At 38.9% G+C, this 17500-nt stretch overlaps 1 protein-coding gene across 1 annotated transcript in view; it reads right to left on the reverse strand.

Moving 5' to 3' along the window:
• Window positions 1-11031, reverse strand: part of LOC138023032 (uncharacterized) — an 84796-nt gene extending 73765 nt beyond the window's left edge. The window contains exons 1-4 of the mRNA XM_068870065.1: window positions 10785-11031; window positions 7998-8398; window positions 7481-7556; window positions 2695-2760 (exon numbers count right to left, since the gene is read on the reverse strand). Coding sequence (XP_068726166.1) covers window positions 2695-2760; window positions 7481-7556; window positions 7998-8398; window positions 10785-10815 — 574 coding nt within the window. The 5' untranslated portion in view covers window positions 10816-11031. The remainder of the gene's footprint in view (window positions 1-2694; window positions 2761-7480; window positions 7557-7997; window positions 8399-10784) is intronic.
• Window positions 11032-17500: the final 6469 nt, after the last annotated feature.

The raw sequence follows: 17500 nt of genomic DNA on the forward strand, positions 1-17500 counted from the left end.
TATCTCACAACTATCTCACAAGTACATGTATCTCACAAGCCAGTATTTATCGGCTTGAACTATCAGTGTGGGTTACACTTCAAACTAAAAGAGTTATTGTACTCTAAAAAATACTTGCATTGAATAAGAGTCTTGCACTCTATTTCGTACTCTTACTGTTGTCTGCTAATAGCCGCCAGCATGGGAACAACGATCGAACAATACCGATCAAGGATCAGCTGTCATAACAATTTTGTCAAAGCCAAGGATGCTTTTTCACTTGTGCAAGGGCGATTTTGGAATATGATACTTATGATGTTTTACTTAAATGTGTTTTACTTGCCAACATTAAAACAAGTTGTGGAATGAGGTGATGTTTTGGTTTACACAAATTATGTGCTATAATGTTTACATCCCATTGCTTATAAGGCAAGCGAATGATGTGGAGGAAAATCCAGGTCCTACGATATTTGATATCATTGATCCGACAGCCACTGTGTGACAAAGATTAAAAGCATTATTTGCATAATTATCAAAAACTAATTTTCTTTGAATTGGAGGTAGCTGGCATAAATCACTAAGAGCTCGCAATAATTATACTTATACCACTGCAGTCGTTGATGAATATGGAGGAGAGTAGTGTTACCAACCATTGATATCTCATCTATTATATCAATGATAACAACTATTGTAGGACCTGGGTTTTCCCCCACATCATCACCTGTGTTTTTAGGTATTGCGGATGCTGTGTGTGCCATTAACATTTATTGCTGCTACTCCCGTAGATGCTGCTAGTAACACTGTTGGATTCTCAGGATTCATTGGAGCATATCTATAGGTTTTTACTACAGTGTGGTAAATTGTTTTAATCAAATGGCTTTTCCCAGCACCACCACCTCCAGTTATAAACAAATAAACTAGTGGTTCAACATTTTGTGACTTCGGGCTGTTGAGGTTTTTCATTTTACCATATTTATCCGTGTATAAGTCAACCCCATTTTTGATGGCAAAATAAGCAATTTCTTAATTTCTTTGTTAAATGTTCATGGGACACTTAATGAGTCCCTAAGGGTCAGTGACATAAAAAGGGGAGAAAGCCGCGGGGGATATTCGCATGCCCAGGAGAGGGGCATGGGCAACTGAGGGTAATGATGATTGCTCCTCCCCTCACCCTTTGCAAGGCTTGTGAAACTAGAGAAGGAGGAACACAAATGCTCCTTTTATCTATTTATTTTTTAAATCAATTATAATTATTATGTTAATCACTATTTTTTGGCAAAATTTGGGTGGCAGGGAAGGTAGAGCCTATGCCCCCTAGGGTAGCGGTGTCTCTAGGAGGACCCCCTAGAGTAGCGGTGTCTCTAGAGGCAAATACGTTAGAATGTAACATAGGGTGGACCAGAAGAGGGGCACCCTTCTGGAAGGAGATCTAGAATAGGTCAGATGGTGAGTTGTACCATCTTGGAGTAAGCAATCCGGACCTGTTGCCAAGGAGGGCTGTCCTACATACTGTGGGGTAAAGTGCAGCCCAGGGTGCACTTCCCTGCCACCAATAAGTAAGTAAGAAATGTAAATGGACACTCCTAGTGTTGAGTTTTCTAAATTTAGCTTATTTTTTTTTGTTTTTTTTTTTAACGGTGGTAACATGCGTGATAATATAATGTACATAACGAACCATGAGACAAAATAACCAAACTAAAATAAAATAGATGAGAATAGTATGATAAAAGAATTTGCATGGCAAAGCACAGCCATAGCAATTAAAGGAGACAAAGCTTCCAGTTGGGTGGGAGGGTGGGAAAAAAGCGATCTTAAAGAGTGCAACTCAAGGTACTTGCTTGAAGAGCAAAGCAAAAATGTGGCTGACTAATGGTATGGGTAGTATTTTTACACTTATAGTACAAAAAACTGTCACCAGGTTGCTTTGTACCTATGCTTACTGTTTCAGGCCAAGCCCCACTTATTCCCAAGAGAGGGTAGCACTGTCTGCAAGGTACTGACAATAGGCTTTGACAGTCATGCTTACAGCACCTCCATTTGAAGAAGCACTGAGGGCAAGGACCATATGAGTTGTTCAATTACCTAAACCAAGAAAAATGCTTAACCCATTGACCCCTGAGAGGGACACTTACATGTAATAGATTTTACTATCTAACACCAGATGAATTTACTCATAAATGCAGCCTTCTCAAAACCAGCCGGTCGACGGCTCAATGAGCCGCCTCCTCAGAAAGCTTGACCGTCTCCTTCCAGTCAGAAAAAGTCAGACACAACACTTTTTGTAATAGCTCGAACGTGAAGTCACAGGAGATATTATAAAAGCTTGAAAAAAGTTTGTGTGACATACAAATTTGCGTCTGCAATACTTTTTTTGCGTCGCGCACATGAAATATTTATTTAACTAACATTCCAGGAATGCCCCCAGACCCCCCTAGAAGCTTGTGTCCTTTGGGCACTCGCTTGGGTGCCCTTAGTACCAAACCGTCTCCACTTTCCTTATGACCTGCTCCTCAAAAGTATTTTGAGAAGGCTGTAAATGGGGGGTGTCATAGGACGTTTGATGTTTGAATGGGTTTAACTGGATATAATACCATGAAAGTCTCGAGATCCAGGAATGAGCCAAGCATGCCTTCAGTGGAACCCAATTGACAGTTACATAACATATTTGATGAACTATTAAGACAGTTTCAATAAAACTGAGAACATCATCCTTACCAACACAAGACTGATCCATAGTTTCATCAAATCCATGATCACTTGAGTTGTGAGTTGATTGGACATCTATTTCATTGAACAGAAGGAATACTTTCAATTTTTTGTAAGCAGCTTTGTGTCATTTCATTTTCGCATATTTCGCTTTGTCAGCCCTAGCGCTCCTTAACACCTACGAGCTCATTGTATTTCTAGCCATAGATTCCTTTGTGTAATCCTGCTTTTGCGCCTTTGCCTCGTTATATATGCAGATCAGCTAGTTTTTTCATCACCTGCTTGTTATAAAGTTAGCATTTCTTAGTTTTAGGGCGATTCTGTTTTGGCATTTTCGTTTGGCCAGAATGTTTCGGTTTGAAAACAGAAGACAGAAATTACAGGGTTTTTTTTGGCATTTCGTTTGTTTGAGGTGTGAATGGGTTAACTGGATATAACACCATGCAAGTCTCAAGATCCAGTAATGAGTGAAGCACGCCTTCAGTGGAACCCAATTGACAATTATATAACGTATTTGATGGAACTACAGTACCGCCTGGAAGTATTGATGCCTTTACCGCGTCATTGCCGCGTCACCCTGTCGCAACTTTCCCTCGGTATTCCCGCGGTAGGCCACATTTCTGCCGAGGGAAATTTACGGCTAGGCTCCAAAGTTGCCGAGGAAAAGCCAACCGAGGTAAACCCTCAGTAATTAAAATTCAGCTTTAGAGTTGTAAATGGTTTCCGTGGACTTTGTGTTTCGATAAGCCAGATTATAATTTTGAAATCCCACCGAAGAACAGGAACTGAACAAGTTTGGTTGAAAATTGCGAACTTAGATCAAGGATCATAGCCGATCGTCATGGACCTTGGTTGCCTTACTTTCCTTTAACATGCGAATAGAATATCCGTAGCCAGAATCTTCCGACCACATTTGAAACCTTCTTTGTGACATGTTTTGATTGCAGTGATAATTTCGAAGACTTCTTGTGGACTGTTCATTCGAAGGTCCAACGAGTCGATTTCGTGGACGCTTTTCCCGCTTGCGTGGACTTCGCCGTCATCACATTTTTAAGTTTTATTCATTTCAGTTTATGGGAGAATGTGTCTGCTTTTTTTTGCAGCTCAGCGCTCGGAACATTCATTTATTATCTCGATATCCTGCAGCCGGAGAGTACGGTGGCCCACAACTGGGTTTTGACAATATATATACAAAACTGTCCAGGGTCTGGGTGACCCGCTCTTGCAAAACCCGTGTTAAAAGGCATAAAACTTCTCAAGCTAGATAGTGTCGCTAATCACTGTCCAAAACGTTATTATTGCAGATTCACTTTAAATTGACTGAAATATCGGGTTGCTGGTCACGGAGAATTTTAATACAAAGCACATTCAACATATCCTCGAAAACCTTGCATGACCAACCGTTCGTGGTTCAAAAGTAAGACTTATATAAATATTATTCTTATGGTTTACTACACTGCGGTATTACTTTCCAAGTTGTTTACAAGTAACAAATTACAAAAAGAAAAACATTCCAAGGAAACCAAACCCATGAACTAGTAGAAAATTATTTCATCTCAACTGAAAAGATTGTTTTCGCGCTCTGGTTAACATTTGATCATTGGCGTGGCTTATAAATGCAAATTCATCACGAGTGACGGCAGGCTGCCAACAGAGTTACTTGTGAAAGCGCAACGTGAGCAAAGATGGTTCGAACATCAGACTATGTCAAGTTAAGAATTATGTCGTTCTTTAGGTGAAATTTCAAAATTTCCCAAGTTTGTTTCGCTTGCTGGTTTTTGCGTCTTTATAATTCGTATGCAAACAATGAGCGTTCAGATAATTTAGATACTTCATTTCTCCACTAATCACAGTCTATTCCTAGATTTGATTTCCATGCGCTGTCAACATGCTGCAATTGCTATGCCCTTACCAAACCAACCTTATTTTTAACCTGGTTTGAATATGTTTGAATGCTATTTTAACTATTTGCACACTAGTTTCAGGTCATCATACTCTATTTTAATCCTATTTTGCGAAAATTGAAAAATAGTGCCATGTATTTAAAATGTAGTTAAATAGAAGTTAAACACTAGTTAATGACCACTGATAGAATGAGTTCAGCTATTTGTAATCTATTTCTCAGAATAATAGGTTCCAATTTGCAATCTATTTATACACCACACGTTTCAAAATAGTTTAAAATATGCTATTTAAATACTAATTACAAGGCAACTACGAAAAAGTTGATGATTTAAAAAGTGGTTGTGAAATATTCTTTACAAAAATAGTAATTAAATAGTCTAGTTGAAATCTATTTCAAATGTATGGCATTCATAAATCTCCTAAATAGGAATAAAATAGTCTATTTAAAACTAGTTTGAACTTGAAAGGAGTATTTGAAAGGTATTTTCAAATTGCTGAGTATACTCGAATCATTAAAATTTTTCAAACAAATTTTTAATAACCTATTTAATACCTATTTAAAATGGGCAACCATCATAAAGCTTCAAAATAGGGATAAAATAGTCTATTTATAACTATTTCAAATTGGAAAGAATAATTTAAAGGTATACTTTTGAATTGCTGAGTATACGCTCGAATCATGATAATGAGCTTGATGCTGGAATAATTTTTCATGTGAGTGAATACAGTCTGTATTTGAATGCAAGAAATCTGAAGGTCAAAAAAGTCTGGCCTTCCAAGCCTTAAGATTCAAGCCAGGCTTGACCAGGCTTTATTGAATTTCCAGGCCAAAAATGTTTAAGTCTTCAAGATTACGGACATTGACTGCAATTTAGTGTAACAGTGTCTGAATAGTGACCAGTGACCTTAACCAAACTCTGTGGGCTCAATTGAACTGTCTTTCAAGTAACAATCTTGATCATGTCTTGCAAAATACGATGATGTTATGGTTTAACGGCCAATTACATGTATCTTTCATGTAGCTACGTAAACATTATATTATATCTCACACTTGAACATGAATATTATATTGACTGTTCCTAAATTTGACACCTGAGACTAAACCTTTGCATGATTATTCTTAGATGTACAGAGTCTCTGATAAAAGAGCTATGTAAATGATTTAAGCTAGTCCATCTCATTCTATGATGCTAAAGTACAGCTGGGATTTTATGGGAATCTTTACGAATTCCACTCAATGATTCAACTTGAGGGTCCCTTGAGTGAGTTGAAATTCTTGAGAATTTTGTGCAATAGTACTGAATGTGCCAGTGAGACAATAATCAAAGTTTAAGTGCCCTTTTAGGATTTGATTTCATCTGGTGCCTTGAAAAAATGAGCTTTAACTTCAACCTTCAATACATGTATAACAAGGTTTGGTCTTATTCAAAGCATGCCATTGTGAATGCGATATTCTTTGAGTTAATTCACTACTCGTAATATATGTACTTTGCTTAAACAATGTCCTTTATCTGTACACGGAGAAATGGAAAAGAATTTAAAGCTTTTATTCTGATGTTTCTATAGATTGTGACATTAATATCATCAACAGATTGTAAACCTTGTTTGATGCTCTCATAATCGGCCTTATTACAAAAGGAACATGATGCACTTAAAAAGGTGATTTTAAACTGTTTTTTACCTATTTTGAAGCTATTTTATTTGAACTAGCTTTCAAATAGGCATTACAACTACATTTTAAATCTTTACAAGGCTGGTTGTCATAATATTTAAAACTATTTGAAACATAGTTGAAACCTATTTGGAGCCTTATTTGCAGAGATGGATAAGTTTTTCATGTATTTTCAAAATAGTTTTCAAATGTGTTTTAATTAGGTTAAAAAACCATTAAAAACAGTTCAAAACTGCATCAAAACTAGACTTTAAATAGTATTTAAATCATATTTTGCGATAAACAACCAAAATAGTTCCCAAATAGGTTCCAAATATATTTTAAATATATCTCAAAAATAGCATAAAAATAGTTTTAAAATAGTGTTCTGTTTTGTAAGGGTGATTACACATAACAATTTATTGCTGATGAAAGAGATGAAAAAAGAAACCATTCTTAAATTATTCGTTGGTACGTCAAGTCTCAAAATAGTACCGACAGAGGGTCCGATGACTCGGAAGAATGTATCAATTAAGATTGAAATTTGACAAGTTTCACAATAACTGGAATATGTGGAAGGAATACCGTACTTGCCTCTCACCAAAATGGCGATGATAAAACGAAGACAATCGCACCAGTTTGAATTTCAAGTCTCCAAATAAAATAAGGTCAGCTTTGGACAAAAACAGACACAATCGAACCTTTTTCGAAACAAAACAAATCTCTCACGCACGCATAGAGTATTACAGCTTGGATAACAACGACTGTTTCGTTGGTTGGATAACACAGCTGTCGCTTACACTGTAGTTAAATAACAGTATCTTTGTATCTTTACAGTACAGAAGTCTTCGGTTTTACATTATGTAAAGATAATAAAATTTGAGTCCTTACGGAAATCGCGCACTTTCTCATTTTGATTACAATTTCTTGCTTTAAGAATCGATTCTTCACACCATGAGATCTAAAACTTGACAGTCTTCTGCTTATTTTACACGTGCAGCAGATCATTGTTCTTTCCCGCGGCAAGCCTCGTCTTTTCTCTCCGCGGCACATTGCACCTCGGTTTTACCGAGGGAAAAAAATGTGCAAACCTCAGTGGCGCGCGACCACTACCCGCGGCAAAGACGAGGTATTGCCTCGTCCCGAGGGGTCAATACTTCCAGGCCGAGGGGTCAATACTTCCAGGCAGTACTGTATTAATTAAGACAGTTTCAATAAAACTGAGAACATCATCCTTACCAACACAAGACTGATCCATAGTTTCATCAAATCCATGATCACTTGAGTTGTGAGTTGATTGGACATCTATTTCATCCTTAAAAAATAAAACCAATCAAGACCTAATAATGATACCTGTAGACATTTTAATAGGAAATTGAAGCAAAGGTTATGCTCTCAATATTCAAGTACATGTACCCTTAATTGCCAGGTGGAATGCAAACAACTTCTCCAACTATTCACTGGGTTTTTTTATACATGCAGCTTTGATACCTTTGTCTAATAAAGGCAGCTGAGGCCCACCTTTGAATTAATTAGGGAGGTGAACCTTCAAACTTTGCAAATTCCTTGCAGAATGGAAAAAAAAGAAATTCCAACTTGTCCTTTATCAGCCAAGGTTTAGATTTTGCAAGTTCATAGAGGGTAAAACACTGACTCTATACAAGTGAAACTGCTGTCAACCAGTGATGGTTGATAGTTTCATTACAATGCTCCAGCCAAACATAAAGAGGAATCATTGCCCCTCACATTGACTAACCTCAGATGTGGTACTGTTTATCTCCTGCTCATCTTGTTGCTCGCTTTCATCTGAAGGAACTGTACTTCCAAAAAAGGATTTAAACAACTTGGAAGGCATTTGAAACTGCCTTTCAACAACTTCATTCTTGTTGTTGACTTTCTTAGACTCCATATATTCTTTTGCGCCATCCTTCTTGTAAAAATTCAGAAGGGCTGATCTCAGATGATTGCTTAATTTTTGTCTGGTGAGATTCTTGCTCTTGAATTGGGGTTTTTTTCTTGCCTTGTAATCTGCATAACAATCAAGAGCTCTGCACCAGTTGAGACCATAGCGTCCCGTCCCATTGACAAACCAGGCATCTTTACCGTCCACTAACAGATCTCGGATAAATCCATACACCCCATTACTATCATCAGTTCCTATAAATACAAACACATACAGTAGTTTTACTTATGCCATACCACACTAAGGGTCACCAGTGTTAAATTAATTAAGTTTTGGTTGCCTGTGACTGATTGAGTGACCACATGTGCAAAGGATCAATCTTCTTGTCTTGAAACTTGAAATGAAGAAATTGAGTTCCTCCATATAATATTAGCATTAAAGAGCATTAATTTAAAAATAGACCTTTTCACGGTTTCTGACGCCATCTTGGTCGAGGCGCAAACACAGCTTAAATTACAGTGAATGTATGGGATTTTGGCCAAATTCAAACCTCTATAACTCCGCTGCGAAAGGGCAGATTTCGAAAATTTTGAAATATTTTTAGGCATTTTGTCAATATCATTCACTCAGACGGTCCAGGTCCCTCTGAAATCAATGATATGATAACTTCTACTCCAAAAAAAGTGGTTTCATATGAAACCAATTTGGTTCATTGTTTGATTTGTGCTGAATTGTTGGAAAACACTTGTCTGACAGAGTCGCTGTGGTTGGACGTTCACAGTGGGGTTTAAGAGGAGATTTAAGAGGGACCATTTCCAGGATGCTAAGATTCCAAAGAAAATTCACCTGGTCTTTCAGTGATATTTTAGTATAAAATTAAAGTTATAAATGTTTACGAGAGATAACCTCTGACCCCTCGGTCTCCGTATCCTGCGCCTATCACGTGGTGGCCTCTTTGGAGCTACATGTCCTGTAATCCGCTGCATTTCATTTCTGCCTTTGTCGCGTGGAGTAATTCCTATTTTCAGAGGTTATTCTGTGAGCTCTTTAGTTTCCTGTAAGGAGTACCTTTACTGTTTACGAATTTTATTATGGCGCATCCGCGTGGCAATTCGAAGGCCACAGGCCCTCGCCATCGTCATTGGGAAAATCTCACTTCACTGTCGACGGAAGTTCTTCGTCTTCGTCTTCATGCTCGCTATCTGCCAAAAATGGCAGCAAAGCTGAACTGATTTCCCGCTTCCCTGTTCCTCGAGTCGATTCTGCGTGTTTCGGAACAAGTCAAATGAAGTTTTCACGAAATCATGCAAGGCGGTCGACTTCCCACCAATGCAAAACTCAAACACTTATCCACCCGGTATGTTGTCGTCTGTCGCTCCCTATAGGACGTTTTTCACACAACCTCTAGAGACACCAATAACAATGGAAAAATGTACGACTTGGTGGATGAACAAAGGAAGCTACAATGTACTGAGAGATCTTCAATCTGCTTTTGTGCATCAATATGGCGGCGAGGACGTCACACGAACAAGACCCTCTGGCGGAAAAACCTTAAATAACGAAGATCTACCGCACCGGCATCGGGACCTGACCACACCATCATCTGGTCCACACGTTGCAAATGTCTCAACATCCCATCCTTGTCGAACCAACAGCACAAGGAGGTGTTTCCCCGAAGGCCAAATGCCAACGTTACGACAACCCTGGACAACCGTTTGATCTTTGACTGCTGAATCTATTGTGGTGATAGTGGTTTAATTAAATCCTCCGATTGTCAGTTAAGTGTTTGCTCTTTGTCTTCAGAATTTATCATGACCTTAGACGTTTAAATCCCCTTCCTGCTAATTTAGTTTTTGATTTTTTACTGCTGAATTTGCTGTGGCCAAAGAAAATAATTCCTCAGATTATTTTAGTGTTTGACCTCTGAGTCCAGAATTTACTGTGGCCTTACAAGTTTAATTCCTTTGGGTGCTCTGTTCAGGTTGGATCTTTGACTGCTCATTCAATGTATTGTGGCCATAGAAGGTTAATTCTCCCCTTTTGGGTTCGATCTTTGACTGCTGATTTATTGTCGCCATTAAAAAAAAAACAAAAATGATAATAATACTAATAATTTCTCCAATTGTTATTTTAGTGTTTGACTTTTAAGTTCTGATTTATTTTAGCCTTACAAGTTTAATTCCTCTGATTGTTATTTTAGTGTTTTGATTCTTACGGATCTATTGTGGCCTTAGAAGTTAAATTCCTCTCTCATTATTACTCAATCGAACTCAACGGTCTGCGCTGTCACCGCCCTGAGGGGCTACATGTTTCAAATATCAATGGACATCCTCCCACCCGCTGCTTTCGCCACACCATTACTTCTAAATTTACCCTCACTCAGACATGCGTCTGACAAATGTAAGGGAAGGTTAAATTTTCGCTGGGCAAATTCTAGTGTAGGTAGGATCCTCAAATTTTTTCCGTAACATTCCTTGGTTAGCAACTAATATAAAGTTTACCATTCACAAATTTTTCTACATTCAAGGTTTTCTCAAGTTATTTTAACGCAGATTCCCATAGAAACGTAAAACACTGTTATTATTAGACTGAGCCGAACGGTGTAGAAAGCGTCCTCAGAACTCTCGGAAAATCACTTACCTTCACTGACTTCTGATCCTCGTCTTGGCATGTCCGATCAGGATAACTGCAAAAGCAGCTTTTCAAGATTTTCATGGAAAATTATCTCAGAAATTCGCGATTGCAAGACACCTGACTAGGTGGACCTAAGATTCGACAGCAGCGGGAAAATATTTGTTCTGTGTGTCGTTTTGTGTGGTTTCTGAATAAGTAGGAAATAAAGTCTAGCTATGATTGGCTGAAAGATAGCGCAGTTCAACCACAGGCAGCCCAACCCAGTGTACGATATAATAGACTTTGGTATGGGAAAGTATGTTTTCCCATACAAAGTCTATAAATCGTACACCGAGCTTGGGCTGCCTGTGATCGAACTTGTAGACCTACAAACCGGAAGATCGGGTGATAAATCCTAATGTTGCACCCAATTCAAACCCTTTGGGCATAAAACGCTTTGTCTCAGGTATTTCCATATCATTTAAATATGCTACATTATCATTTTATTTGATGCTTTTGTAGTGAAGTTTTTCGTATTTTTTTTTATTATTTATACGGATTAAGATTGTGAATATCTTTTTTTAGCATTTTAGTAGATTATATATTGTAAATTTAAGCTTGGGCTGCCTGTGGTCGAACTTGTAGACCTACAAACCGGAAGATCGGGTGATAAATTTAGAAACATAGACCTAATCGGCTAACTCAATGTTGTACCCAATTCAAACCCTTTGGGAATAAAACGCTTTGTTTCAGGTATTTCCATATCATTTAAATATGCTACATTATCATTTTATTTGATGCTTTTGTAGTGAAGTTTTTAGTATTTTTTTTTATTATTTATGCGGATTAAGATTGTGAATATCTTTTTTTAGCATTTTAGTAGATTATATATTGTAAATTTAAGATTGTTTAATACAATACACAAAGAATCTTAATCTCGGTACACCGAGCTTGGCCTGCCTGTGGTCGAACTTGTAGACCTACAAACCGGGGGCAATCCTAAAACCTGGAATCCGGAATCCGGAATCCGGAATCACAGATCATTGTTTTACCAATACAGAGAGTAAAAACTATTCTAAACATTCATAAAAGCTAACCTTGGGCCTAAAAACAATTTAGAAACATAGACCTAATCGGCTAACTCAATGACTTATGTTGTACCCAATTCAAACCCTTTGGGAATAAAACGCTTTGTTTCAGGTATTTCCATATCATTTAAATATGCTACATTATCATTTTATTTGATGCTGTTGTAGTGAAGTTTTTAGTATTTTGTTATTATTTATACGGATTAAGATTGTGAATATCTTTTTTTAGCATTTTAGTGGATTATATATTGTAAATTTAAGATTGTTTAATACAATACACAAAGAATCTTAATCTCGGGTTAGCCGATTAGGTCAATTACGACAACTTAAGAGAAACCTTTAGAGAAATCAAGAGAGAATTTAAACCCTTTGATCTTTCTTTCCGAAAGCCGTATTGACCGGGAAAGTATCAGGGGCACCCAACGACCAATTTGTTGTAAAATGTATTATTGTACCCCAGTTAATGAAAATAAATGTTATTAAGGCATTTTCAGGTGTTTTTCAGTGTTGCTGGGAAAACATTATCTGTTCCTTTTTCCCAGCAAGACACACAAGAAGTTTCCCAGCCAGCTAGATAAAATTGGTTGGTTTCCCAGCCAGCTGATCAAATTTATTTCCCAGCCAGGAATTCCGCGCGCTTTCAAATCCCTCGATCCAAAGCGACCGAACTCTCTGGGAGAGGGAAGGGGTTCTTTTTTTTTTTTTTTTTTTTAGTCGTCCTCAGTTTTTCAGAGTTACTACGGCCAGCTCGGGTTGAAATGCTAGAAAAAGTCAGTAATTCCAAGGCAAAACCTCTATCAATAACAAAATTTCCCAGCCAGCTCATCGAAACACCTGTATTTTTGCCAGCCAGCAAGATTCCTCTGGGGAACAGATAATGTGAGGAACAGATTCGTTGGGTGCCCCTGAAGTATTAAGTAAAACTTATATTATTGCCTGATATAATCTGCTTTTCAAAAAAATGGAGCTGTAAAGTAATTGTACCCTTCCAAAATGAAACAATGGAAGTCATTGAAAGAAGGAATCTGGTTAATGAGATTTGAGATCGTGGAAATGACACAAATATGTGTTAATATCGCTTTAGTTCATTTTCTGGAAAGAAACAGGTTAACACGATACATTTCTTGAGCAGCGTTTTAAGTAAACGTTAAATTATTGTTGGGGAAATGTCCTTTCCAAAACGCGGGGAATTGTGAAGTAATTTGTACCCTTCGAATGTCATTAAAAATTTGAAGCTGGTTAAGAAGAAGAATTCGGGATCGTGGAATGATATAAATAGAGAATATATTATCGCTTTAGTTCATTTTGGAAAGAAAGAGGTTAACCAAATGCATTTCTTCGCAGCGTATGAAGTAAATGTTAAATTATTGATGGGAAAAATTTCCTTTTCAAGAACGTGGGGAATTGTGAGGTAATTTGTACCCTTCGAATGTTATTAAAAATAGGAGTCTGGTTAAGAAGACGACGAATTCGGGATCGTGGAATGATATAAATAAAGGAGACATTATCGCTTAAGTTCGTTTACTGGAAAGAAAGAGGTTTAGCAAAAAGCATTTCTGCGCAGAGTTAAAATTTGTACACCAAATTACTTGTTTGTTCAGTTATTTTTCAAAAGATGTGATAACCATCCAATGTTAACGGTGTGTAGTCTCAATGGGCCACGTGGCCTGAACAGAGTTAACTTTTTATCTTTAAACTTCTCAAAGGTACGGGAAACAAAAGAACAATCACACTTGCAGGTCTGCCAGGGGGATATCGAAATATGGAATAAGAGCAGCAACTAGATTACCAGTCAAATTCAATATATAGTTTTCATTTTTTATGCATTTAGACACACCGCACCGCGCACCGGTGGCGGTGTTGGTTGAGCACGGGCTGTCATGCGGGAGGCCGTGAGTTCGACTCCGGCCGGACCAACACTCAGGGTCTTTAAATAACCGAGGAGAAAGTGCTGCCTTTGTAATTACATCCGCGAATGGTTAGACTTTCAAGTCTTCTCGGATAAGGACGATAAGCCGGAGGTCCCGTTTCATTAGTTCCCTGTGGGACGTTAAAGAACCCACACAGTATTCAAGAAGAGTAAGGGATGAAGTCCCCGGTGTTGTGGCTGTCTTCTGTGTGTATATGGGTGGGTATAGCAGGCCCATATCACCCGAATAGCTGCCAAGACTTCAAACTGCTCAAACAAATAAATAACAAACAAACAAACATATATCTGGCCCCAGTTGTTCAAAAAGTGGCTAACACTATCCACAGGATAAATCACTATCGAACCGATAAACACTAGCAAAAGCAATTGAGTTATTCAGTGGATAGTGCTTTATTCAGTGAACAGCGCTATCCATCCTTCGAACTACTGCGGCCTGGTTTATGACGTATTTAGATACAACCTGTTTGCTTTAATTAAGTGTCCTTTGCTGATACAGGAACTATATTTGCTTTCAACGATCATAAGTCGGAGGGAGAAAGGAGATAAAACGAGAAAAATGTCCGGTAAACTGTGTCTTCCACATAACTTTGCAGCGAAGCAAGACATAAGTGAACTAGACAAGGTCAAATGAAGCACATAGTTTGAGGGGTTCCGCTCCTGGCTAGACGAAATGAGAAGAGTTGCATGGTAGTATACAATAATGTTAAGGCATGGGATATGCGTAGTGGGCAACACTCCAAGAGGGTACACTACAGCGCTGCTTGTGCCACAAGGCTGTATTTCGAGGTTATTCCAGGTTCTCTGGTTGAATTTCAACAACAAACGGGAAAAGGTGGGGTTCCCCGGTGTAGCTTACACCTTTTAACAGTGACGGAGGTTTCACAACACAAACAAATGTGCTTCTGTATAGTTAACAGTTAGTAGCGGGGACTCCAGTCCCCTACCATGGTTGTTGGGATCAGTGACCAAAGTGCGGGCGCCAAATATCACCTCCATTGTTCCAATGATCCTTTTCAACACTATTTCTATCCAAGATTACATTAATCGGGGTTCTCATTGGCTGGAGACTTCTATTTTTTGGGCGTTCAAGTGCAACCAGTGTATTATCTCTTACACTTCCACTTCGAGGAAGACGATTTAAAGAGACCTCTTTAAAAAGATCAAAACGACCGACAGAGCAAAGCCAATTTAGCGAGTGCCTACAACAAAGAGGTCAAATTCGCTAATGAACGTGTCCGATGATGGAGGTGAAATTGAACTTCTGAGAGGATTTCAACTCCGTGTTTCTTCAGTTGAACAGCCAGTAGCAAAGCTGATGAACCGTTATTTTTTTTGTAAGTCCACGTCGAATCGATTTCCTCTTACTGGTGTAGGGTGCGTTTCCCTGATCATGCCCTCCAACTGCTGAAAACAAAAAGAAGTATTGGTAAAAATAGAGTTCAAGTCACTCAAAAGCCACGAAGATTCGCACGGCTACAGGTTATCCCAGATTTCAGTTCCGTGAGAATATTTTGTACATGAGACAAAATGAGTTGCTTGGAGCTATCATGGAAGGAAAAGTTGAAGAAACATACATCTCTTTACTTAACCACGGTATCACATTCATTTCAAGTGCAATTGTCTTTCAATGAGCAGTAGTAAACAGAGAAATGGAACTGCTTATTGAAAATTTTCGTTGGAAACCCTATCAATTAAAGCTTTTTGCAAAGAACACGAATTAAGTAATGTGCTTATTCATGGTCAACGCTATAATGAGCTGAGGTGAGCTGAGAAGTTAGTTGCTTGGCAACGAGCGAAACGAAACCTGTAAAATCAGAGTCGTGTCGCGCTGGTTGAGGCGTCGTCATCCTGATCTTACCGTATTCAAAGTTCAATGCTCTTCTGAAGGTAACAAGACTTAAGCGACCATGAACAAGAAGAGCTGTTGTAATAATCAAATTCACTACGTAAGGTAGAGTCACCACAGGGGGAAATCACAACGCTCTCGTCCGTACCATTGTCAAAAGTATCAAACGGAAGTTGTCATGTGAAAAAGCTCATACAGGCTGTACTATGGTAGTAAAAACAAAAGGTTTTCAAAGCTGTTGTTTAATTAAGGCAGAAACGTTCCACTAAGAGGAACCCCGGACCTCATGACGCCCAAGACGACAACGCCTCGATGTTACGCGAGAGAACTTACACCGTCGATTTCTCGCGCAACGATTTTGCTCGACAAATCGTTGGTGCGGCAAGAATGAAAGAGAGAAATGATCCTCGCACTTTACCGGACATTTTAAGCAACTGTCTCTTGTAGACAACTGAAAGATCCAAGTGACTCGGATTCGAACCCATTACCTCTGCGATGACGGTGCAATGCTCTCCCAACTGAGCTATGAAGCCATACAGTTGGCTGCAGGTCAAGACAATTTGTTGGGCTCATTTGTTCCCGTGAAAGGACTCAATCAGGGAGAGAAATGTTGCTTAAATTGTCCAGATAAGTGCGAGGGTCATTTCTCTCTTTCGTCTATAGCCTTCAACTTCAAAATAGCGGCTCACAGACAGAAAATACCACTGATATATAATGTCTCTATATGCAACAAATCAGTAATCGGAAACTAGTTGCTTGGAGATGGGCGAAAGCACAAATAGAAAATTAGACTCCTTGGCTAATTTTGGTGTAGTCCAATCAGATATATGCATCCAACACTCGCCAAACCTCCTCCTAGTTTAGGCTGCATCCAGCAATCGGCAAATTTCCTGTGGGTTGAGTTCTGTTAAAGTTACTGTACCGAAGCACTACCTCCCAAGTTCATCTAACTTTGCCGGCCTCTCTGATTACATCCATTTAGGATGAATCCAGAGCGTCTCCGACTTCACTAGGCGCAACGAAAGGAATGCTTGCTCCTAGTGGGTGGCCCCCGAGCGAAAATAAAGGGGAAAAAGAGGGCATCCCCCATACATGCCTTTTCCCATAGTTAATATGTCTGAAGTTATTTTTAGATCGATTCTCACGCTGTAAAGATCCCAAGGGGATTAGACAACAGCCAATCCTATGGCGAAAATGTGTTCTCTGAGCGTGGGCTATCCACGCCGAACACATTGCAGCCATATGATTGGCTGTTGCCTAATCTCCTTGGAATCTGTGCTACGTGATCTCGATCCAAAAATAACTTGAGACAATTACCTATGGAAAAGGGCGTGTATGGGGGATGCCCTCTCTTCCCCCTTTATTTTCTCTTGGTGGCCCCTTAATCGAGCTTCGCTCAACCTGTTGTGACAACTGCTTTATATTTTTTCTTTCAGTTATACATTGGCAGGAGCCCATCACCCGGAGCGTGCAACTTACCTATTTTCGTGCAACGGCGTTTTCACAAGTAAGGTTATTTTTAGATTGAATTTCCCACTAATGAGACTCCCACAGGAGCCCGATGACCAATTACAAGAAATTAAGCTGACGTCATAGGGTCACCGAACCGGAACTGCCTTTGTTTTTTGACCTAATTCGCGTGAAGGGCTAGTCTAAAAATAAACCTACTTGTGAAAACGCCGTTTCAAAGACGCTGTATGGAAGTTGCACGCTCCAGATGGGCTCCTGACATTGGGCAATGCCAAAGGCCGAAGATTTCTTCAGAAATACACTCCCACCATCCCCTCCCCCTCCCACCACAAGAAATAGATGATGTTATCTCCCACGAAAATATGAGCTATGAAATTTGAGAAATTAAACATTCTCATTCATCGACACA

This window comes from Montipora capricornis, chromosome 11 (assembly GCF_036669925.1).
Source record: "Montipora capricornis isolate CH-2021 chromosome 11, ASM3666992v2, whole genome shotgun sequence".
Classification (NCBI taxonomy): Eukaryota; Metazoa; Cnidaria; class Anthozoa; order Scleractinia; family Acroporidae; genus Montipora; species Montipora capricornis.